Here is a 26,846-nt window from a genome sequence, read left to right on the forward strand (position 1 = left end):
TTAAGTTTGTACATTGTATACATATATGACAATTATTGCCTTCGTATATTGGGTGCGGCTCAAACAAACAAGAGGTGTGAATGTGTGTGTATGTGTGTGTGTGTGTGTGTGTGTATGGTTAATTACGCCATCATCATTGCCGTAGTCGTGTAGAGTATAGCGTGTGAACTCGACTCGAGTAAGTGTAAATTTTGTAGAAAAATAATATACACTGACCGGACCCCATAACGTCCGTGCAGGTTCCCACGGCGGAATTGGCGTCGGCGAGCGGCGAGCGGCTTACACAAAACGTCGCGACTACCAATATTGAACTTTCAAAATGTATAACATTCCGCCATCGTCTTCATTCGTCTTCGAACGAAATCAATAGTTCGGATTTTCGACCTCTTCGCGTGCAGGATGATAGTTATATAAAGTATGTCTAACGCACGTCTCAACGGCAGGTAGTAAATCTGCGTAATACAAATATTATACAATTATGTAAGGACTGCTGCAGCCACCTCCACTATAATACACCCGCGAAACGCAAAACTTAAAAGACATCGAATAATGCCAGCAAGCATCAGTCGTTCCGATAAACGGTGCGGAAAATAATATAGACATAATATAGCATTGTGCCTATGTACACAAAACGTATATTATATACTTAGTGTGTATCTCGTTCTGCAGTAACAAGAAGAGAATAGGGCTTATTTTTTTTTAATTTCTTAGAATAATAATTACACTCGATAAAGAATCTAAAACGATATATAGCTTACATATTATATATATATACACGCACATTATATATTATGTTGATATAATTTTATTGTATTTATACGCATATAATATATGTATATATATATATTATAATATATTTTCGTTTTTACATAACATGCAGAGGGAAAGCGTAACGACCATTGCGCCGATACGCACTGCGCGTATGATGGTGGCGGCTACATATTATAGTTTTTTGTTATGTGAAAATCATCGTGGAAGCGTCAGACACTACCACCGCTACGAGTCAATATAATGAAAAAATAATAATATAATAATCTAGAATGCCGCGCGTACGGGACGGGACCACTGCAGCAGAGGGCTGCACATGCGTATCACGAGGGGTTATTGCGCGCCTATATCGGTTATATAATAATATATTTAGGTATATATAGATACCCGTTATTACTGATATTAGTGGGGTGGTAATAGCTGCTTTTGTCTTGACTTTTTTTTTAATTGTATCAATTATTATTCATCCTATATAATAAAAATACGTCCCCGGTTGTTTCATCCACACACTGATAGAGTGATATAGAATGATAATGATTATAAACATTTCGTTAAAATAATAATAATGTCAAATATTTACAATTTTGTTTCGTTATTCGTCTAAATAAATTATCGCGTAATTATAATGTATTATATATTTAATTAACCTGGATGTTCAATGGGGTACTTTTGTCACTTTACATCATGAAGTATAGATATTATTATTTATTTTTGATAATGTCAAACTTAAAATATAATCATCAAGTGAATAAATTATAATTTAAATTATTAATCATGTTTTTACTACGTTTATTTTGATAAACCGTATGCGCAGAAGATTAGGAACATAACAGTGTTGGGGTTTTACATACAACTAGCAAATTCTTTATCTTTAAATGCAGCTTCAATTCAGATAGAAAAACTGCTATCTTGTTTGTTTGAGGTCGCCCTATGTATAAATGGTTTGCTGCAGAGTTCTCATATTGTATTTATACAACGTTATATGTAATGTACTCAAATAATAATCATAACTACCTAACACTCTACTATAATAGAATCTCTATAAGTAGGTAGGTAATATTATATTACCTATTACTATTTAGATCGAACATATATGTATACACAACATCACTGGCGTCATTTCAGTTTTTGATAGGGGGGGTGCAACATTTTTGACCGGTCCATAATAAAACTGAAAAAAACCAGCTCACTAACAATTACAATTGCATTTTTATCTCAATACAAATAGCCTCCTTACATAATTGTATACTTAGTAGTTATACTATCACTGTTATTTGAGATAACCGAGGTTAGTGGTTACTGGTTACTATCATAGGCATAAATAACCCATTTTTTGAGAGATAACAATGACTAATTTAACTAATACATAATATGCAGAGGGATACCTAAATTAATTACCTATTATAGCTACTTTATGAAAATCATAATATAATTTTATCAAATTAATAAGTGTTAAACTTGCAGGATAACGTTCACTATGGCCGTCCTATATTTCATTACCTATTATATTATAACTCTTGCGCAGAACTTACAAAATATATCATTGCGATCCCTTTTAACGTTAGTTTGCTTTCGTTTTTTTCCCACAGATCCCAGACTATGGACAGAGGCGCAGGCCGCACATTGGTTCTGGTGGGCTTACCGCGAGTTCTCGGTACCCGAACCTCCGCCGACGCCCTTACTGCGCCGCGTCGTGTGCGGAACATCTCAGTTCCAGAAGTTCACCACGGCCAGTCCCAACACCACGATCATGGGCCGCAGCAGTCAGATGATCCGGGAGCGCGTCCGCCGCGGCCGTCGCCGTCTCCGCAGCAGCGGCAACTGCAACAGCGGCAGCAAGTCGCCGGGGAGCAGCAACGACGACGACGACAACGACCCGGACAAGGACCTGGACGACGATGACGAGCCGTACGACGAATTGGTGTCGTCGTCGAGCGGCAACAGACCGCTGTACGCCCGCAAGGGCAGACACTTGTGCAATATGGGACGCGAGCGATTCGTGGCCGAGGCGCCGCCGTTCTTGGGCGACATCCTCTGGGAACATCTCGAAATGATGCAAAGAGGTGAGTGGTTTCGAAATGTTTAGCAATCAATATAATATATATACATATTTAAAAAGTTCTGCTACCGTTGCGATTCGTCTTCCCAGATCCACCCCCCGGTTTGGGATGACTATAATCGATTTCTGCTGAAATGTTTAATAACGATAATCGACATCACGTCACGTCGGCTTACACGATATTATTTGCCGCGCCGTGTTAATATTATAAACTATTGTGACTGCAGGTTATATAAATGTTATCAGAAATTATTATATTATTGTATAAAGCAGTGTCGTGCGAACCAAACGACAAAAATTCCTTGTGTCTGCAGTACCGCAGTTCCGGTCATCACATTATAATATATATACACTGAAAGCGGTTGGTCGTACACAATCATAATTTAAACATATACGTGTAACAATAATATAGGCTATTGTTTAGACGATAAAAAAAAATTAAAAAAATAATTTCGAGTAATCCGAACGTGCGTAATATGAAAAATATCGTTAATTTATTATAACCAAACACATAATAATAATATATTATAAAACGTTATTACATATTATTATACATACAATATTATATTATATTATACTCGGGGGCGGATGATGAAACGAATTTACGATATCGCGGTCGCGTGGGATACGTTATAACCATATTGATATGTGTGTGCATATCAGACCGAATACGACGCGAATGTCCAATATTATCTGTAATATTTTGAACCCGAAAGAAGAGCGCATATATTATAATATGATGATTAGGGAACGATTTGCGATTATTATATATACATGTATACGGTTATCACAAGTGTTGGGCATGGTGAACGGACGGTTCGTAGATAAAACCACTACCGCATACTGACGGCGAGCGTTACTGTAAGGACGATAAATAAACGATACCGATGATACCATTATAATATCAATGTGCTGTAGCTGCCATCACGCTGTACGTTCAATATTATAATGTTTTAATAATATATCTGAAGATAAATATTTTATGTCAAAAGAGTTATCGTTTTTGTATTAATAAATTATTCTGTTACAACTAGGAGCATTGATAAGAATAAATGAAAAAAAATTGTTACATTATATTATTATACATTTGCATAAATTATACAGTCACTAGAAAAAAAAAATTAAATACAATTTGCGCGTCTTGCGACCGTCCGACCCGTACAGTCAGTGTAGTTGAACTGACTCAACTAATAACATCGTTACGACCACTAGCTGGATAAAACAGGAACAAAAAAATAAATAAATGAAAAAAATAATGTTTATCCGGCGGGATATGTGTGCGGCGGCGGTGCAAGCTCTGCGGCCAGCCGCGGCCTTGCCGGGGAACGCTAGAAGGGGGCTAGCCCAAGGCTGTTCTGTTGTAATAAGCAGGATATCCTTTGACCGCTATCATCCTTTTAGCAAAACGGCCACAACGCTTTGCCACCGCCGTTGGTGTGACGTAGTTTCGGTAGTTGTATCGTGAGCAGGATATCCTTTGAATGTAAACAAACCTCTATATATGGCGGCTGTATATATATATATATTAAGTCTGTGATGGTGGTTGGTATATATATAAATGTGACGTAGCAGACAGGATATCCTTTGAATGTAAACACTGCACTGTATCGTGGTCGTGACGTAAAAATATAAGCCGACGATGACCTACATATTTGCGTGTGTATAATTTTGTATTCTTAACCCTTAATCGTTGCGCTGCATAGTTTTAGGGAAAACGCAATTGAAATACATGTAAATCTAGTATATATGTTTCGTGCTAATCTGCGTACGATACGTTATACCTAATATATGAAAACATTGTACTTAATGTGACAATTTATATACCATTTATCATAATCAACAGAAGCTTATAATGTTTATCAGAGCGAATAAAAAATTAATATTGTTTTATATTTTTGCAGACGTAGATAGGGCCTCGTCAATACCCATGTTTGGTGGTGGCAATCAACATTTGTCGTCGTTAAACAACACCGGTGGCAATAGCAATAATTCAAATTTCTATCACGAAAATTTCGTGCAACATCAACAACACAGACATCAAGTGGACGACAACAGTGGTTTATTCTCTTCCGGCTATCCTGTACCGGCTGCATCCGAACCACAGCATATCCGGTTGCAATCGCCACCGCACCGACTGAACCATCGTAATCGCAATCTCCATCACAACCAACAATATGAAACAGGTACGTGAAATACCGTGTATATTATATACGTACATTTATTATTATTATTACGATTATACCTCATTTTATTCTTCATCTGAATGGGAGGTTTACGTACGACGTACTTATATTATATATATAACAGTATAGTGTGTATAAGTGTGTGTTTAAATCTTATTATTATTATTATTATTATTATACATAGACTTCGAGTGTGGACCACATTACACATCAAGGGTAGCCCTGCTACTGCACTTATACTGTCGTCGACGACGTCATCGCGTTATTTTATTACCATAATAATAATAATATAGACGAGCAGGATGAAAAAAATCGTATTGTTGCGCACTGTATATTATATATATTTATATTAAATATTAATTGGGCCAGTTTCGGCTTATAAACGGTATTTAACCGCGTAATGCCGGGCCCCATTTAATTTTATTTCATTTTATCGAGGGGACGGCTACTTATGTCGGCCACCCGTTGTTAGCTGCGTATAGACGAGCGATCACAATATTTATTACAGCCATTGCCGCGCCGCGGGGGCCCATCATGATATACCTGGCCGAACAGAACTGCAGACGAGCACTTGACGATCATTATATTATTATACTACACGACCACGGTTATATACCCATCGTCTCCATCATCTGCGCACAAGTATCGAGACTGTAATGTACCTACTACTTGTGCAGTTATACAGATATTAGGTATTGTCGTACATACAATAATATATCACTTTATTATATTGTATAATAATATGATGACATATATATGTATAGTGTGATCGAACGCGCGCTATTGTATTAACCGCATATACGTTTTTCGGGTATTATAAAGTTTATGTGCTACTCCACGTCGCGGCCGGTAACAGACAATAACATACATATTAATATATCGCGACGTCGTCTTAAGCAAACTTCAGCACGTGATTATAATATTATATTATACATCATAATATTATACACCGAAAATGTTTTAAAATCCCATTTCGCTAATGCTTCTACTAGGTGGTATATAGGTTCCTCCTCTTACATATACCCGGTAGTTCCGGTTCTCCTTACAACTACACCTACTAAAAAAAAGTACAGCTGCCCCAGCTGCATGCTTTTGGCGCGCGCGCAAAAGAAAATATGAATGACACACACAAAAGGGTGGCGTGTTATGGCACGCCCGTCCTTGTCGTCTTAGGTTTCAAGTTACTCGAGAATAAAAGCGGTACATGGCATAGCACGGGCTAAGAAGAACAAGACTCGCGCGTATTACACGCCCACCGGATGTACAACAAGCAATACCACCTCCTCCTCCTCCTTCTTCTCCTCTAAAAACTTGAATACAATAAATGAAGTTCCGATTATTCTTCTAGAGTACCTATACTCTATTATACTATAATAATATAAAACCAACGTCTATATATGTTTAGTAGTATAACAACACAAGAACCGTCATCAACGCGTTACCAGCCTTGGTATATTATATTTGTATTATTAGTTATATATTTATTCAGGTAGGTATATAGCAGTTGTAATAGTAGTCTTGAATGGAAAAAAACAATTAAGACGCGATATATATTGTAAAAGTAATATTTTATAGCATATGTACTTTAAGCTATATGCTTGAAATGCGCATGAAATGTGTGTTTCGTAAATAAATGGTTAAATAATTATATAGTAATATGTATAGATGCTAAATGAGTTTGTATCATTTTTACTAATTAATAGGTGCAACGTTATCAACGCAGTTTAAACAAAATTCCGGTAGTTACCTACTGTTTCTTCTGAAATTTCATGTATTCGTTTTTTTCTTGCTCAGGACACACTTATTTGCTTATGGTTGATTAATTTGCTATGCTATATACTTTTTAGTAAAGGGCGGAGTAAAATAATTTCTGGAAGGAAAAATATATTTATTTATTCGCATAACGTATTTATGATTTTTAAAACATAAAATATTGTATTTCTCATTACTCAAAATATTATAATGTTTATCATTATTAATATAGACCTATATGTTATTGAGTTAAATTCCGATGGGTTGCTTAGGGGAAATATTCAAACATATAATTCCAATTTAGTTTTATGCCTGTAAATAGCCATCTGGTAACTATATATTACTACCTTTTAGCCTGCACTCAACGAATACCTATATATTATTATAGTTTTAACGTTATTCTGCTAGTAAAGGGTCTATAATATATTATAATGTTTAGAAACTTCCTTATAATACCTTTACGTCTATATAGGTGAACCTACTCTACTAATATACTCTGCTAAACAAGCGACTTAAACGTGTGTACATTATTATTATTAATGCCTAACGGATGTTATTATACCTACGAATAATAAGATCATGGGGTACTATGAGTTTTGTTAATTGAGCGTGCGGCGTAGTTTATAATATTTTACAGAGCTGATGTATAGCGTGCATATGATATTATAAATTTATAACTCGACGAGTCTATATACCGAACTCGACGCGTGCTTAAATAGATGTTAAATTATAATATAATATACAACATATTATTATTATAGGTGCCTAGATATATACCAACCGACCTGAGTGAAATGGATACGACCGTGGTTTTTTTTTAAACAATATTAATAGTTGTCGCAACTTTATAAAATATTATGGTTAAGCAAATCATAAAAAAAACCTATGTATATATATACATCAACTGCCTATGTTATAGTTTTTCAGTTCGTTTTTATGAAAATTAGTGTGGTCGTCTCAATATATTTCACGATTTTTCGTTGTTTATTATTCGTTTGAATTATTTTTTGGACGGATCATCATTTTTATTGTGTCGAATGTCAATATAGACCGATGATATTTATACATACGCAGACAGGTAGAGAAAAGGTACCTACAGGACAGAAGATTGTTCGTCGCGTACAAAACATATTGTGTCCAAAATTGTATACTTTTCAAAAATATATACCTACCTGCGAGAACGTATATCGCGGTATCGCGCGTGTATTCGTTGTATTATAATAATATTATTTCCAAGGAGTCTCCGTTTTTTTTTTTTTTTTTTGTTTGTCGAAGTATCTCGGGAGTCTCGGAAAACGACCGTGACTGAAGGGGGCGCGGTGGCGTGGAGGGTACAGGCCCGCCCGCCGCCGATGTTCGCTCGTGCGCAGTGGGGATAAACGCGTATCGCCGGGCGCCGCGCGCACGCACTCCACGGACCGCACTGCGGAGTAGAGTCGCGACTCATTCGCTTCAGTACGGTTGTCGTGTCGTGGGGCGCTGTGCGTTTTATTACCGTCTTATATTCGCGTTGTTATTCATCCGGAAGGAACGATAGCTTAATATTTTAATACTATTATTATGTTTTCGTAGCCGGTCTTGGCTGTTTATTTATTTTTTGTCTTCTGGACGTCGTCGTATTTTTTCGTTTTTACTCGAATCCCCGTCGTCGAGGGTGACGATCATTTTGCCAAATCGACTTGCACGCGACAATTTCCGAAACCGAAATTCGTTCTGACACTCAGCGTTGAAGTACCGCAGCAACCTCTCTCCGTTCCGTTTTCGTCTTGTCTGTCGTTTTTCATACACGTCGGACCGAGTCTTGTCTCATCACCGTCCCGTGCCGGCGGCCGACCGGCATATCACCCGACAAATGATGGTGCTACTACAACAACAGCACATCATCCAACAGCAGCACCCGGCGCACCACAGGAATCACCACCACCAGCAACAGGCCTTGGCGTCTTCGCCCACCCAATGCTGCGTGACCGCGGCCGGCTCCTCTTCGTCCGGTAACGCCGCCCTGGACAACGCTGCTGGTTACTTCGATCTCGTGGTCACGGCGGCCGCAGCCGCGGCGTCGTCCACATCCTATCACCATCAGTACAACAGCCAACACCATTACAACAACAACAACCTGGTGCTGCATCCGGCAACGGCCGTGGTGGACGACATGGCGGTGTCCGTTCAGGGCAACCGACGGAGATATTTTCTAAAAAACGGTACTATATAAAATGTATAATATAATATTGCTCTCGCAAAGGTTTGTTTTTTGACCGATTTTGATTTGTGTATCTCTTGATACCGCGTTTATAATATATTAAAATGTATTTAATTATACCACTACGGAGGTTTAGAAATGATTCTATTATTAAGTATTTATTGGTACCGATTCTCGATTTGTATTGTAGACGAATGTGTGCTTATTCTTTTAAACAGCTTAATATCATATATAGGAATAGTAAAAAACGATTTTCGATCTGACGTCTCGTCGCAATTTTGAAGCTTGTCATTTGCATACTACTGTATCGGGAAATTTTCTAATTTATACCAAGCTGAGTTATCGATATACTTATACCCGTCAAATCACATTCGCAATTCGATGCAATAATTGTATGTGTGTGTGTGTGTGTGTGTGTGTGTTTAAGCAAATAATAACGATAATTTATTATGTGATAGGTACCTATACTGCGATGTATATAGATTCATTTTTTGCCGCTCGTTCGTCTGTCGTGCAATTATTTTATTATTATTTCTACTGTCGTGTGTTTATACGACCAAAAACAGCCGCCTTTTTTTCTCTTCTTCTCCTTTCGTTGTTAAAGAACATGCGTGAAATTAATTGATAGATAGTCGTGTAATATATACATATACCTATACGCGCGCACACACATTAAAGACATAGGTTGTTTTTTATATCCGACGGCTGTGGCTCGTGCCACCGAGACGACTGGTGTTGGCCACCTGTTAGATATACGTGTGGCAGCGTCGTCGTAGTCTGGCTGCTGCTGTAGGACGATGATAGTGGCTCGTACATAATAGCCACCTGCTGTTTCTCGGCTATAGCCAGCCAGCCAGTCAGTTTATTAACGTTTTCTTGGTGAACTCTGAATTATCTGTATAATATTGGAAATAGTTACGTTTGGCCAAATATATTATATTATTATGCATAATGATATTATACATGTACAATCGGATCGTGGGCGATCCAAAAATATGTAAGCGGCGCGGTGAGTTTTGTTTAACGCTTTTATATTATAATACGTATGCATAAAAGTTTTCTCGGAAAGGAATCGTCGCGTCTCGAGTAGGGCGACGATGGTATTATAGACAAGGGTAAAATGTAGTATATACTGCTCGGATGGGTGAAGGAGGCGGAGGAGGGTTTCCGCAACGGAAACGGGAGCAACAAGCAGTCACAGGTGCGTCGCAATAATATAGTATATAACATGGGGTGAAACACGGTCTATGTTGAAATATATACTATAACGCACGAACATTTTAAAATTCATTTTATGTGTATATACAGTTATATAGCTACCAAATAATACGCTATACCTACATCTTTGTGTCTCGAAACCACCATTATATTAATTTACACTTTATAATGTATATAATACAACCATTTCTTAATGCACACCTATATTAGTATACTATATATCGATTGAATTGGTACCTAGCGTTCCTTTTCATTGTGTCAATTGTTGATGGGTCGTTAGAGGTACAATAATACAAGCTATTTTTATAACTAGCGAGTAGGTACCACACCGGACGACACCTACGGTTCCACCCCATTTACTACCTTCTAACCGATATACCTACTGACCTTTTATATAGTGTTTATTATTTTCAACAGTTTTCATCATTATTGTCGGCGGAATATTTCGCACATTCTATGGTCCGCCGATCAAACATAAGATGAATATAATATATATTACCAGACTGTATATAGCTGATACTTACACGCATCACAATTAACAATATAAATTTTGGCCGGAAACGGTATTTTAAAATAGGGTTTATTATATTTTGTATTATTGTTTAACACTACATTGTATGTATATACCTATATATTATGTATGTGGTATAATAATATGTGTACCTACCCTAATATTGTTATAAGCGCGTCATCGTTTATATACCTACGTCTTATACATATGACATTGTCTATATAGATACAACATATTATACACGTGCTTAATCGCCGGAGACTTGTAGGTACCTAAACTAAACGTATGTCTACTGTTATGTATATAGTATATTATATATAAACACCTGCTGCTCCTGCAGGCTTCTGTCGTTGCTTTTGGATAACGACGACGTCGACGGCTGGTCGTCGGCCTCCCCTGCACGTGTATATGATTAATAAACGGCCAATGTTCGTAACGTCTTTTTTCTTTCTTTCCGTTATTTTTTTTTGTTTTGTCTTAGGTGTTGATAGTAATAATATACCTATATACCTATAATATTATAACGGGTAACGGTTAGTTCGAAATTAAAAAAAAAATAATTAATCCGTCCGATCGCATGTTTTTTAATAAATTGTATTACTGTGCACACTGCACACGCGTCACTGTCGTTTTTTTCTCGATTAATTCTTTAAAAACTGCTCGACCGATATTGATATTCAATAAACGCCATGCCGTGTGAGACACGTGTGCGCCCGCAGAGCTCCTAGAATATTATACTACGGCGACGATGCCCCCCGACAGTGTGACGCGTGGTACGTACGTGCTCAGATTTTATTTCAAAGGGCGGACGCCCGCCTCGACGTTTGCCAATAATAATAACACAATTCTTACCTCAGAAACAGCGGGTGATAATATTATTTCCGGGGTGCAAACGAATTTTAGGGCCCGTAAAAATTCGATATGATATAATACAATGTACAGTAGAGTTTCTGCATTATTATATATAGACCGGTAATTTGTCTTATGGCAGGGAAAAGATCTTACCTGCGAAAATCGCCGTATAATCGCAGGCACACGACGGATTTATACCATATTATATTATAGGTACATGGGGCTGCTATCAAGCCGAGTCGCACTTTTCATGTAGCGCTACCCAGCAGTGATTTATGGTCCAACCTCGCAACCTATATAATGCGCATATTATATTATGTATTATCGTTTCTGCAGTCTCCATACATTGTGTTATATATACCTATATAATAGATTCTACCTACTCTTTTTATCTATTACATTTTAGAAGATGTGATGAATGATATTTCGGAAATTTTTCTCCACCCCGTTGTATATAAACGGCTTCGTTATATAAACGGTCCCTATACATACCAGCTTTATCATCGCCGCCCTGCAGCATATAATGTATACAGCCGCGTGCAATACATATCGTAACAATACAATACTTTCAGGTTTATTTCCAATATAATATAATACACATATATATAAATATATGTGTGTGCGCGTTAGTATGTATAGGTAATGTATCGCTCCTGCACTGCGTATATAATATTTTATGTACATCAGCCCGCGTGTTTAGTCGGGCGGCGAGTAGGCGTCGCACAACGACCAACCAATCACTGCACAGCGCCCACCCCACTCGGCAGTAGTATTTATTGTAGTATATAGTCGTCGTCGTCGTCGTCATCGTCGTCGAACAACTCACTTCCGGGCCTATCTGCTTTAACTTTACACACCGATGATTTTTTTACACCGATTTTTCACCGCCGCACCCAACCCATCACATACACAATGACTAAATGATAAATTTCGACACGGTGGAGAAAAAAAATCAACGATTCGGTCCAACGAATCGCGTATACTGCGCTGCTACTACGCCATAGAAAACAACAATAACCGTGAATTAAAATAAAGTACATAGGTACCTATGAAAAAAAAAAGAATCGAGACGACATTATGTATTTTTTTACGTAGCCATTTTGGAATCGATTTCGACCTGATGTGCAAAACGACGCGCGAGCGATGTGTATATATTATACGATATAGGTACATGCTGCAGCACGATGATGCTTGTATTTTGTGCGCATGAACAATTACCAAATCAAATGGTTTTCTAATCAACTGTTACCGTTTTACCCTGCTCGGTATAGGTAGGTATAAATATTTATATATATATATATATATGATGGTATGACTATGTATATATAATAGCCAGGTAAATAATTAAAATCGTTTTTATATTCTAATCAGAGCGAAATGATTAAAATAATAATATAAATGTCTCGCGATGTTGATCATTCGTTTTATACCACATTTTTTTCGGCAAATCCGTTTTCCCTCGAGGTTTTTGTATTTTGCAAAAAAACTTATGATCATCGAAATCATTATTAATTTAGGTATAGATATACTAGGTTTTTTAACCTTGCGTATTCTGCAGAAATTGATTTTACGGTATTTTGCTTATGTTCAAGGTACCCGTTTAATTTTAAGTTACGATTCGAAATCCAAACTGAAGGTTTACTTTTATTTATTTATTCACATTTTATCCTAATATCCAATCAGAAATTCAGAATAGTTATTTTCCAAGTTTGGTATTCGTTATAATATATAACCAAAAATATACACCGAATATATAGTATTCCGCATTATAATAATATATTATAGGTGTATTGTATACCTATAGTTATGTGATTTATCAATACGCATCATATTATGAAAGATTAATCATTTTGTTTTATGTACCTATGTCATTCAATATGTATACCATAATATTATAAATACTATATGACCGATGATTTCGAAACTTAGAATATTTTTTAGATGTTTGATTTTTTTTTCAAATTTAAAAGCTAGGTATAGTTCAGGTATTAATAAACATACCTAAACCTATAGGTTATATATGCCTATTGACATATTTATAATATATACGTGTAACGTTTTCATAACTCTAATAATTTTAAAATTATAATCAATACATTCCTCAAGGAAGTATATGTCCCGTGTTTATAAATATACCTATATATACATATAGCCATATAGGTATGTGTGTGTTTCGTGATTGTTGAATATTTGACGTTATGAATATCGGAGATTGTTGATTATACATGTATATAATTGTATCAAGTGTCTTTGTGACTATAGGTGTATACCTACGTTTGTTTTTGTTAATTTAAAATTCTGATAACGCCGCGGCCGCGACCACCGTGCCTGCGCACCCATTTATTGTCACCATATAATATATATTATAAAGTATATTATAAACACACCCAATCGCTTGCAGCAGACAATCAACAATAACATATTGATGTCGAAACATCAGTGTAGGTATCTACTTATAAGTATGGTTTTGATTTATCATAATAGAAAAAATGGACCGTATAAATACATAATTATTACATTACGCGATGCATATTTAATACATAAACTTATACATATCATATAATATATAGATCTAGCGCCTCGCGTTTGTATAGTATTATATTATATTATGACATATATATACCTATATAGTATATAAACCATTGTTTTATATTATATGTATATAATATATATTATATACCTATATATATATATTTATTATTTATATACACAGTACACACCTATATATATATAAGCGGTTAATGTATTTATATACGTATACCTACCTACTGTGCTTTACATGCATACATGTATTATATAGGCACAAACTTATTGGTATTCTGCATGCGGTCAACTATAGGTATATACAATAATTAAGCATACGTGTCGCCGACCATATATTATATGTATTTTATAGTGTAGGTATAATATTGTAGGTATATACATTGTATGCCTATGTATGCGCACATATACTATTTACACCGCAGCACACTTGCATCAGTATAATAACTATGTATATATTATTATATTATATTTTTATTAATATTTTATTTCCTCGTCGCGATCGCTATGTTATATAATATATCCGAGGACGGGGCATGGGCTTGCAGGATATTGCGCGGTGTGTATGCCTATATAATACCGTGGGTACTTGTGCCCGCTGCAGTGGCAACGATTTTAAAATAATATTATAATGGCTCGGCGGCGGCGATGACCGTGACTTTCCGCAGCTCCCCCTTTATTATTGTACATATATATTATATATTTAGGTATATAATATCATATTATATATACGGCGCGTCTCTATACATAATGTAGCCTATCAACCATTAACATCGGGTACATTATATTATTATGTTGTACACATAATATAATAAAAATAATATTATTATTATGTTTATAGTGGTCATAATTATCCCCTCTCCGCAAAAAGTGTCTATGTGTATATGTACTGCGACGACCACTATATACGCGGGCATTGTTTCATATTATCGTTATTATTATATATTTATACATGCCCCAGTACATTTGCATTTATATATATATATATATATATACACACACATTAAATACACCTCTATATTTGTGATTTTTCTACGTGGCACAATCACAATGGCCGTTCAAAAAACTTCTCGATGGGCAATATAATAATAATAATAATAATAATAATAGAATATCGTAAAATAATTATTTTACATTTTCGAGTAATTTAACGCACACGTACGCGATACGTGCGCTCGTGTGCGTGCGCGGGCGAACGGAAGAGGACGAGCGACGTTTGTAATCCATCGGACTCGTCGTTGTCGTCGTACGAACGTTATTGCCGTTACGCCTGTAATGTCATTATAACGTCGTTCGTTTGTTGTTCGCAGGGATCACCTACTCGACGAGCATAGGCACCACCACGCCGCCCAGCCAGACCGGCGGCAGCGGTTCTACTACGCCGGACAACAACATCGCTGGGGCTGGTTTGATGGTGACGGGCGGCGGCGACAACGCCATGGAGTCGACGGTATCGTCGCCCCCGGACCTCTATCCGCAGCAACCGCCAGCGCCGCAGCCGACCGCCATACCTCTGATCCAGCAGCAGCAACAGCAACAGCAACAGCTGATGCAGCAACAGCAGCAAAACAGATACCAGCAGCAGAGGGACTATCACCACCAGCAACAGCACCGAGCCAGTGAGTGTGGTATAATGATATATTATTGTATATCATAAATCATAATAGATAATTGTAGATACGTGGTATATTCGGTAAAAATGGCCGCGAACCAAATATCCGTGTACGGGTGCAAAACTGGCCCATAAAGAGAGAATTAGTAAAAGTATATATTAGAAATCAATACTCAGCTATTTTTCGAATACTCTACTTCATTAAAATTAATGATCCAAAGTCGCAATAATCATGTGTTTTTAAAATATAGTCATTTATAGTTTAACTATACATATTATATCTGTTATTTTACGTTGTATGAAAATGTGTATCTACGTATGTCGTATATGGTATATAATAGACGGTAGTATAGTACCTACACATGAGATCAGCATTTTGTAGCATCGATATACGTGCGTGCAATATTTCTGTTATTTTAAACTAAATTATTTTACCATGGTGGTTATAATAGACGCTTAGATAACGCTTTAGATAAAACATAGTATGATCTGGAAAACCAGCTCATTAAGAAACGCGATAGAAAACTTCGTTCTTTATTATTACTTCGTACAGTCAGATTACACACACTGCGTATCATTCTCAAGTTCTAAAATGTTAAAATTAACTATACCTAGCTAAAGTGGCATTATCGAAAAAAAATAAAAATTGTACTTTATTTAATTCACTAGTAGTTTTAAAGACTAATATGGACTGTTTAAATGGTATTTAATATTATTATTGATGTATACGTTGTACATTTGGTTTGAGTTTATTTTATACTACTTCTTTGCCTATTTATATAATATAAATGTATTCATACTATTCACTATACATAATATGTCTTAGAATCAGAGTTAAAAATCAAGTAGGTATAATTTGCATACAGATAATGTTATTTACTTCAGCAACATAATTCTTGGATAATCAGTAGCGAGGGAGGCGAGGTTCTCTTGAACTTTTTTTTGTCAACTGTTACGTTCTGTACGTCATATATTATGTTGTAACTTTAATATTAATTATAATGTGATGATTATCAGTGATGTATTAGACTCTAGTAATATATTATATTATATCGATTATCGAATAAATATAAATGGTATATTACATAACATAATACACTACGATATTATAATTTATAATACATCATAGTATAGTATTGCAAGTTATAGACAAGTTTTAGAGACATTTAAATATGCTGTGTACGGTTGGGGGTTGAAAAAAAATGTTGAAACTACCCATGTACTTTATAATAAATATTCTTATACTTGTGACCTACTTGTATCACGTGTAAGCTCGTTCTACTTTTCCTGATGATAACTATTATTTAAAATATATATAACTATATAAGTATTGATGACTAGGTAATGATTTAGTCTCAATATCTCTCTAATAACAAATCTCTGATAGAGATTGTTTCTTTTATGCTCTTTCCCGATCGAGTCACAAGAAAAGTAGGTGGTTGCGTTTTTTATGACTTCATCACTAATGAGTAATGTCTAATATATTATGGTACTTAGGTATACTTAAAAATTCCAATTTGATTAAATTCATTATTAAAATAAAAATAGAGGTGGCGACTTGGGTGAATCACCTTGTATATAATATCTATTACCTACGTGTGTGTTTTATCATGATTTACACGTACGAATGTTTTCGATAACCGATAAGATATACCCATAGACATATAATATAAGACATATATAGACATATTATGTTAATTGCCTATGGATATACATACCGACGGAAACATACGTTAAAATAAAAGTTATCCCATAATCGCCGTATAGTTTATTAAACAACAGTTAAAGAGCTATAAATTATAATTATTATATGCAGAATATATAATGTACTATTTAATATTATTACCAATATCCACATTCCTCAAAAATTCTAAATATTTTAGTAGTATGTATACCTATAGTCTATTATATACCACGTTTACATTATGCAATTGTTATTAAATACATTCGATTATTAAGCATTTAATTCGAGTCATATGTGCATATTAACGCCATTTTAATTCGCATTATAGGGTATTGCGCATTAATCAATTTAATACAATTGATGAAATTGAAATAGGTAGTTCCATTCTTAACAATTTCATAATACTGTGAACCTTCCATTTAACAAAATTTTAAAAGTACAACTCAACTTTACGTCCCTACAACACAGTCCGCAGCGTAGTATGTATCTATATATTATATAATATATGAAATATATATTTTGATTACAAACGTACAGACATTTTTTTTTTTCTTGATCGACCTCATCAGGTTTCATACTATAAAGATCGCTGCGCGGAAAACGCATTTGACTAGATTTTTTTACGATTGACTATAATATAATTTGAATCAGTGTAACGCGCTTATACACGATATTGTGTGCGTTGTATACGAGGGGTCACGCGAACTACTCATAATTGGTCGTAGCCGAACACGGCCAACCATATAATATAATATATATATATATATATATATAGGTATATTGTATTGTATCGTAGAACAATACAATAACGAGCTAGTGCGCGTAATACAACGTGAATAAAGTTTTTTAATCGTCATCGCTAAAAAAGCAGGAGAGTACCCATATATATATATATATAATATATACGGCAATAAATTATATTATATATTTATACACCGCGGTCTATTGTCTAGTCGCGCGCGTCACGGTTTGCTTAAGCGTTCTTTCTTCCCCTACCCTCCGACGCCTATATGATTAACATTATACACGACTTGTGTGTGTGTGTGAGCGTAAACTTATTATTTATACACTGCCCTGCCCAAAAATCATCATAAAATACGTTTATGTATACATATATAATTCGCTTCTTCGGCAGCAGCAGTCATATTAAACCACGCCCTCGTCCTGTGTCCAGAATATTATAAACACTCTTTCGTGTCCGACCGTGTTCGCGGTTACAACCTCTTATAATGTACCTGCTGCAGCACCACGCGCGCACGCGTATACACGATACACGATGGAGTACCAGCTCAGAAAAATTCCCGTCCGCGTTGTATGAATGTATATTATGATATATTAAACAGTAATGGCGTATTTTATTAAATTATTATATATTATAAGGCAGCGTGATAAAATCGTCCTGTAATATATGGCGTTGTATTATGGACAGTGACGGGTTACCCGATGGTTATTAATGTAATATAATATTATATAGGTATATTACATATTATTATGCGGGGCGATCGTAAAAACAAAACAGTGAATTTGTGTAAACACTGAACCGCAGTAGAGTTACATACATTTTTCAGACGTCTTGTCGCAATAGAAACAAAAAATGTACAAACGTTGTTTGGATGACATTCCGATTTACAAATAATAATCCCTCCATATACATTTCGGTGTAGTATCAAAATAGTAAACCTATACGATTAATAAATATAATATTATGTAATATATATTATATAGTATAATATTATCAAACAGCTTGAAAAATTATACCCACGCACCATTGGGTTAGGTCTTATCGTTTAAAAATTACGCGTATCATAATATAGGTATATATACCAGGTATTTGGTATATGGTCCGTTTATGTATCATATAATATATATTTAAGCCGGGTTCACAGCTACGTCGTCTGTCGTGTTAATCATGGTGTCATTCACTGACCACGATCTACTGGGAAATTCTCAGGGATGGGCCGAGCTTGACGTTTGGACATGATACGACAGACGAAGTATAGCTGTGAACCCCCGGCCATACACGATATAGTTATCGTCTCTTAAAACAACTACTGCTATATAGATCACTCGGCTTGTGTTGAAACTATTTTTCGTATATTATATATATATAGTTAACTATAATAATATATACAATATAGTTCTATATATAATGATCCACGACTCGTATAGTTACTAGCCCACTGCACCGGTGCAGTGCCAGTGCACTACATAGTACCTACCTATATTGTTATCCAGCTAAAAAATACGCGATATTTAATTGAAAATGGAAATGACGTTACAGATCACCGGTACATACAGCAGCAGCAACAGCAACAGGACAATTACACCGGTGAACAGCAACCGTACCCGACGACCAGTGGCAGTCCGTACTTGGACGCTGGCGGTGGTACTACGTCGCCTTATCTGACAGCCGGCAATCCGGTGCCGCCGTCCCAGTCGGCCGCGCAAACCGTGCCCAACGGTGCCTCTACCACAACCGGGCCGACTCATCAGACCTCCGCGGTCACAGCGGCCGCTGCCCTGGCTGCGGTCGATCACTGGGCAGCTGCCGCAGCTGCAGCCGGTGCCGATTCAGCGCTGCAACTGCAGTTCATGCACCAGCAACAACAGCAATATCAACAGCAACAGCAACAGCAACAGCAGCAGCAGCAGCAGCAACAGCAACAGCATCATCACGGCCATCAACAGCAGCAACAACAACATCATCACCAACAACAGCAGCAGCAGCAACACCTCCATCATCACCATTACAACAACAACAATCCGCACGTTCAACAGCAGCACCAGCAGCAGCATCACTTGATGGTGCCCGGCGGTGGCAACAACAATATGTCGGTCGACATAAAACCGTGTTTGCAGTTACAAGCTCCCCCGCTCATCACCGGTTATACGCCAAGTAAGTAACCGTTTGTATTTAAACTGTGCTTTTGTAGGGACAGCGTTTGACTTTTCAACTAATATTTACTTAATCGTTGTTTGTTGCATAATATGGTTTTCAATTGTATCATACAAATAATATAACTACATGGTTTATAGTTTATATTGCATTCAATGATTGAATTGAATGGAACGGAGTACCCCTTTAAAAAAAAAAATATTTTAGTGATCCCCTTCTGATTACATCATAATCAATAAGAAATATAAAAAAATATTCTGGTTCCCACATTTTTTTATATTGCTGCATCTCCCTTTTATTTTCTTTCAATTCATGCATAAATTGTCTTTTTTTGTTACTGCAATTATTTACTAAGAGACGATGTCTTTTTAAGGGGTTTTAAATAGGCAATAATGAAACATTAAGAAAAAACCAGTCTTTGAATATAATATTATATTAAACATTAGTTTCAAAGTAACTTATGAGTGGTCCTACCCTACGTGTCCTACTGTCCTACCTCTAATAGATAGTTGTAGCCTAATTACTAATAATTACTATGTATAATTTAATAATATACTATAACATAATAGAACCAAATATAGGCTACATGCAGTTATACTATTATAGATTAAAAACTTAATTTTTACCATCAAATATCTTTTGCTATTTTGCAATATATTTTTATTTTTTTTGATACGGTATTTGCGAAAAGTTATTCAAGTTTGAAATACATAAGAATAACAAATTTTTTTGATTAGAGATTTTGAAAATTTAAAAATGATTACACGATGTAATAAAGACGTTTCGTTCTGGTTTAACAGTAAATACGTTGTTTTTTACTAGGACTATAGATCGGGAGGTTCTTTATATGGTTTTTAACAAACCCTAAATCGACGTACTATAATAAATAATACGCACACTAGTTGTCCAAACTTATGTATTATGGCGTGTCAGTGAGAAAAGTTTTCGAAACGGCTCGACGTGGCCAGAGATTGCTCTGCCCTTCTTGAATTCAGAACAATATTTGTAAGCTAACAGCCCTTACCCAAACTATATACCATACACTTCCACTGTGCCATTCTAAACTTAACGTGGTGGGTCCCTTTCGATTTCATTTTTTTATTTTTATATAATATATTTGAAAAACGGCCCAGTTGTTTTGAGGGATCTAACACGTCATGATTATGGCTTACAACTGCTGCAGTTGTCCGCGGTCCAGTGCACCGTTCTTTTCGCGTGCCTCTATTATAACATCGTGTTATATAACGACGGCTGTGTCTATACGTAATGCTATTATACAGTATAATAACATACTATATAATTCATGTTCATGCTCATAGTTCCAAGACATTTCTTCGACGTTTGTTCTTCTTAAACAAACACACGTGAAAAAATAAGCGTATGATTGTGTGGTAGACATATTATTTGTTGCGTGTTTGTCGTATATAATATGCGCTGCTCATCTATGTATTGTGTATTTGTATGTGCAGACTCAAAAATTTGCAATGGTGAGGGGCGTAGTCGTTACTGCCATGTAATATAAGACTCTGCGGGCCCTTTGCAAAAGTCTATATTATATTTTATACGAGACACATAAACATAATATACACAGATTAATTTACGAAATGATCATTTTATGTCCATTTTTTCCCGGCTATTCTGGTACTAAAATTAACTATCAGTTCAAATATGCTAAAACAAATTATAATTTGCTATACCGTATTATCGAAGTCAAACATTTTTTAGAAGGCTGTGCCAATTTGATGATTTTCTGGCATATATAATATCATTCTTCCTTAAGTGTTTAAAAAAAAACACGTTTAAGTCCCTGAAAATTCATCTCGAATATACCTATAAAACTTAACTTGGCATGCACTGCTGTATATACATATAAAATAATATGAACTGGTTTCGTTACAGACGGCGGTCCTTGTTTCACCGGCAGCGGCCCCATACAGTTGTGGCAATTCTTGTTGGAGCTATTGACCGATCGCGCCTGTAAGGCGTTCATTTCCTGGACGGGTGACGACTGGGAATTCAAACTTACGGACCCAGACGAGGTGGCCCGCAGATGGGGCGTGCGCAAGAACAAGCCAAAAATGAATTACGAAAAGCTGAGCCGTGGTCTTAGGTATTATTACGACAAGAACATCATACATAAGACGGCCGGCAAACGATATGTGTACAAATTTGTTTGCGATCTCGAAAGCCTTCTCGGGTAAGTAAATAATATATTAAGACACGCGTAGTATATGAGGCGCACTCCAGATTGCATATAATATATTATATAGATCGACTAAAGTCACAGTCCAAATTCTGAAGAACCATCGAAATCTTGATCGTGAATAGATAGATATACCATCGACCCTGCAGCACCAGCGGCCTAGTGATTTTTTTCGCATTTAACTTAGGAACTGAGCATATTATAGTTTTTAATGGAAATATAAGAGAATTATTTTTTAAGGGGTTGGCGTTCGCTATTAAATAAAAATAAATTTAAGTGTAGAATAAACCATAATTTTTATTACGTTTTTGACCTTGGCAGGTGGCTATTTTAATTAACTATACATATTAAGTATACAGTCCAACTGGCAGTCATATTATTTGCTCGTGAAAAAAAACTCCTAATAACTTAAAGTAAAAATAACTTGTTTGTATATATAATTTCATAACTTTTATATTCTTTACAAATATATCTATAAATAAACGATTGCCTATTCCTAATCTATAAGTTACATTTTGTGTAATTAACTTTTTTACGCTACTGTATTTTAGTTAATTGTTTTGTTAGGAAAGGACAAACGCCTTACATTATAACATTATATTTATATACACACAGAAACCCAATTTGAGCTTTTCGATTTATGACATTTTCGTTACCTACTTATAATGGCTATATGCAGTTGGGTTTTATAAATCGTTTTATCATTTCGCTAATCATTTCCTACATGTTCCTTTATAATTAAAGGTTTTTGATTTATATCGAATTACCTTACGTCGGTACAATTTTTAAAAACGTTTATATACCTAATATGAATTTGTATAACCATACGGTTTTTTACGGAGGGGTTGGTGGCCAAAATAGTTTTTTGTGGCGAGTATTTTAATTTTCATATTCACGAAAATAATAAATATAAGTATAGGTATCCAAAGAATAAAAACGTAAACTATTATTATATCAATAGTGATCTTCTTATAGGTATTCGTTAAATAGATTATTATATACACGAACATTTCTAGCGCGTGTACGGGGTGGACATCTGCCACCTTTCCGAAATCATTAGTTTTATTTTTTCATCCCAATTTACTAAATTTAAATTGATAAGACCGTAGCGCTAATCAAGACTTAGACCTTGGGGTTATGAATTGTATATATACATATATAAAACTACAACTGGTACATATATAAGACAACTGCAGGTTAAGGCTTCACAGTTTCGTATATTTTTCATAATATTCTGCTATTAGTGTAAGACTGCAGTCCCTATAGTAGGTTACATGGAATGAATAGTAGTGAATTTAGAACCGGGTTGCTGAACTTTTTGAATTAGTTTGTTCATATTAAAGTCTCTTGCAGCGTGAATTTACGGACAAAATATAATACGTTGAACTTGTTTCTATTTACACTTATAAAAAGAAAATATTCGTTCACGTGAAAGCCGATTGAGAGGGTAAATCCACATATTGCAGTGGTAGACGGGCAGACCACCCATTAAAATCCTCCAAAGAGTCGACTCGCAAGTCGCACAACTCCTTTTCGTCCCTTTAATTAAATAACGCCGATTAGATAGTACCTATTATATAATATAATATATTATATTTACAATAAACGAGTGCGTGCAGACATGAAACATTCGCGACAATATTAAATGATTTTGATTGAAAATAAAAAGTATTTATACGTTGTGTTTTCATTTGTTTTCAGCTATAGTGCTCAACAATTGCACGCCTTGGTCGACTTCAAACCTGAGTGCGGAAACAACAACAAAGACGATGAGTAGATGACGGTGCTCACAGCCGTCGTCGTTTTTACTACTATTGTACGATCGCAAAGACTGAGCTGCCGAACGACAATATATTTTTTTAAATTTTTTTTTTTTAACCAAAACAAATTAACGATAAATAATTAAATTAAAGATTAGATGTATACACACTTGAATGTGTACTGTATGTATTATAGAAATAATCGAAATAATCGCCGGGATTGCGAGCCACCTGATAAAAGATAAAAACATCATTATTGTTATGTACCTACGATTTTTTATCATTTCCTTTTCTTTTTATTTTTGTGTAGTCAACACATGTTGTTTTATATATTATTATTTATACATATTATATTATAATAATATTTACCTAGTTTTATCATTATTTCTATTTTACTTTTACACCGATTTTGAACGCGCTCTAGCCGAATTAATAATCGAGCTTTACTTACCATATAATATATTATTATTATTATTATTATAATGTATGTATTATGAAATTGTAACGAGCTTAGAAGAAAACTATGTCAATTACTTTTACTGATACGGTGATATAATTTGCATGTTATGATAAACAAAAACCAACACCGTCTCGTTAAACTTATTATTATTATAAAGAATTTTATTATTATTTATTAAATTTTCGTACGCGTATGTTTAAATAATATATTATTATAAACTATTCCTGTAAGGTTGTTGTGTACATTATTTTCTTTTCTTTTTTTTTTTTTTTTACTAATAATAACATCTTTATTAAATAACAGAATAAGTATATGATAGGAATAGATATCATAATTAATTATGTAGTATATTATGTTTACGATATAAGTTAATACATTTTAAGGAAAATCATTATTTTTTACGTAAATTATTATTTTATTATCGTCACCGCCAAGGAACAATATAACATTTTTTTAACTCTTTAAATATATATTTGAACACGTATAATGCCAAGTTGCGATGTCAAAAAATCGCACTAAATAATACATTGTATGATTTTCAATTATCGAGTTATTGTTATTTTTCTATACTATTATAATTTTTATGTATAATATATACATGTTTATTTATATATATATATATATATGAGATAATAGCTAAATGTGTATATTTTCAATCATAATATATATATAAATATTATACAAAATTTACCTAAAACGATTTTCTGGTTGTTATTATATTTTTATTTTTAGTAACCTTGTCATATAAAATATCCTTTCTTTCTATAGGCGTTCGATATTACTTCAACGTTCATCAGGACACCTCTGTCTGTTAATAATAATTTATTTAACATGAAAGTTCGCCCACCTTGGGCCTTGAGAAACGAATTATATGATGATAACTATAAGAGGATACATTTACGCCGCCGAAACGGACTTGTTATTATTTTCCTAATTTCCAACAGTAGAATCCTGATGCCTGATGCCTTAGTATAGTCGCCTTATTGGTGAGGAGAGAGTATTAAATGTGATTTTCAAGATAATCTGCAAGTGTTAATCATAATTATTGTATGATAATATCCTATAAAACAAAATTGAGTAATCGTTGGACTTAAATAGTTCAATGCAATACATTGAGTGATTATTTTATAACAGTAAACACTCGAAAAGAAAAACAGTGTTGAAAAAACTGTATATTTTTAATCTTTATTATTATTTTTATTTAAGTAAGTATAGAATACTTTTCTGATAATCATTTGATATATAAAAATCGAATTTGGAACGAATAGATAGTGAATTATTTAGCTGAAGTAGGGCCCGGGTTTAAACTTATTAAAAAACTATCAATAATTTCCAAAAATCTCTTTTAGTTTCAATAAAGTTGTTATAACTTTAAAAATGAATCATCATTTTTATCTTATTAAAATAAATTTAATCTAATACATATGAATAAAAATATATTTATTTTTACAATCTTTAGATTGGTTTAATGCAGTGGCATTTGGTTTTTGTTAGACTAGGGCAACCACTTACTAATTTTCCGACTCAATATTTTTTCATGCAGATTCACATACTATATTGTGTGAGGAGGGGGGGGGGGGGGAGTAAATATTCAGATATTTGAATGTCACATGCCTGATTCTGAAGTATTAACTGTAAGCAAATTTTCCAAATAGTTGATACAAAATGTATACATTAGGTTGTTTTATGTATATTTTTATATGAAATAACAAGGTACACAGTAACTATAATAACTAGTAAGTACTAAGTCCGAACTATTAATGTCAATCAAAACATGTCTCTATGGTCAACAATAATCAATAATGGAAACAGAACATAAATATGCATTTAAATTGTATATATTATTATGTTATATTTAGCGAATATGTTTTATTATCCGATATTCTGATTTGTGTATTGAACGTTTTGGTGGTTTTTACTATTAAAAAAATATAATAATTTTTAAATGTCTTACACGATTGTCTTACCCACTATTAAGGAAATATTAAATCGTGACCACAGTAGGTACCACACCGTTTACTTGTACGCACTGGTTATAGGTCACAATATAAAATCCAACATAATAAATATTTTCAATACATCTTAGCTATGTTGTATCAGTATTTATTATTAGTATCTAGATAATCTAGATTTATTGACTATCTATT

At 34.7% G+C, this 26,846-nt stretch overlaps 1 protein-coding gene across 1 annotated transcript in view; it reads left to right on the top strand.

The window, feature by feature from the left end:
* LOC132934401 (ETS-like protein pointed) overlaps positions 1 to 24,404 on the top strand; it is a 56,256-nt gene extending 31,852 nt beyond the window's left edge. The window contains exons 5-10 of the mRNA XM_061000710.1: positions 2,358 to 2,831; positions 4,729 to 5,010; positions 15,395 to 15,703; positions 19,662 to 20,276; positions 22,176 to 22,473; positions 24,181 to 24,404. Coding sequence (XP_060856693.1) covers positions 2,358 to 2,831; positions 4,729 to 5,010; positions 15,395 to 15,703; positions 19,662 to 20,276; positions 22,176 to 22,473; positions 24,181 to 24,256 — 2,054 coding nt within the window. The 3' untranslated portion in view covers positions 24,257 to 24,404. The remainder of the gene's footprint in view (positions 1 to 2,357; positions 2,832 to 4,728; positions 5,011 to 15,394; positions 15,704 to 19,661; positions 20,277 to 22,175; positions 22,474 to 24,180) is intronic.
* Positions 24,405 to 26,846: the final 2,442 nt, after the last annotated feature.

Source organism: Metopolophium dirhodum, chromosome 1 (genome assembly GCF_019925205.1).
Source record: "Metopolophium dirhodum isolate CAU chromosome 1, ASM1992520v1, whole genome shotgun sequence".
NCBI classification, from domain to species: domain Eukaryota; kingdom Metazoa; phylum Arthropoda; class Insecta; order Hemiptera; family Aphididae; genus Metopolophium; species Metopolophium dirhodum.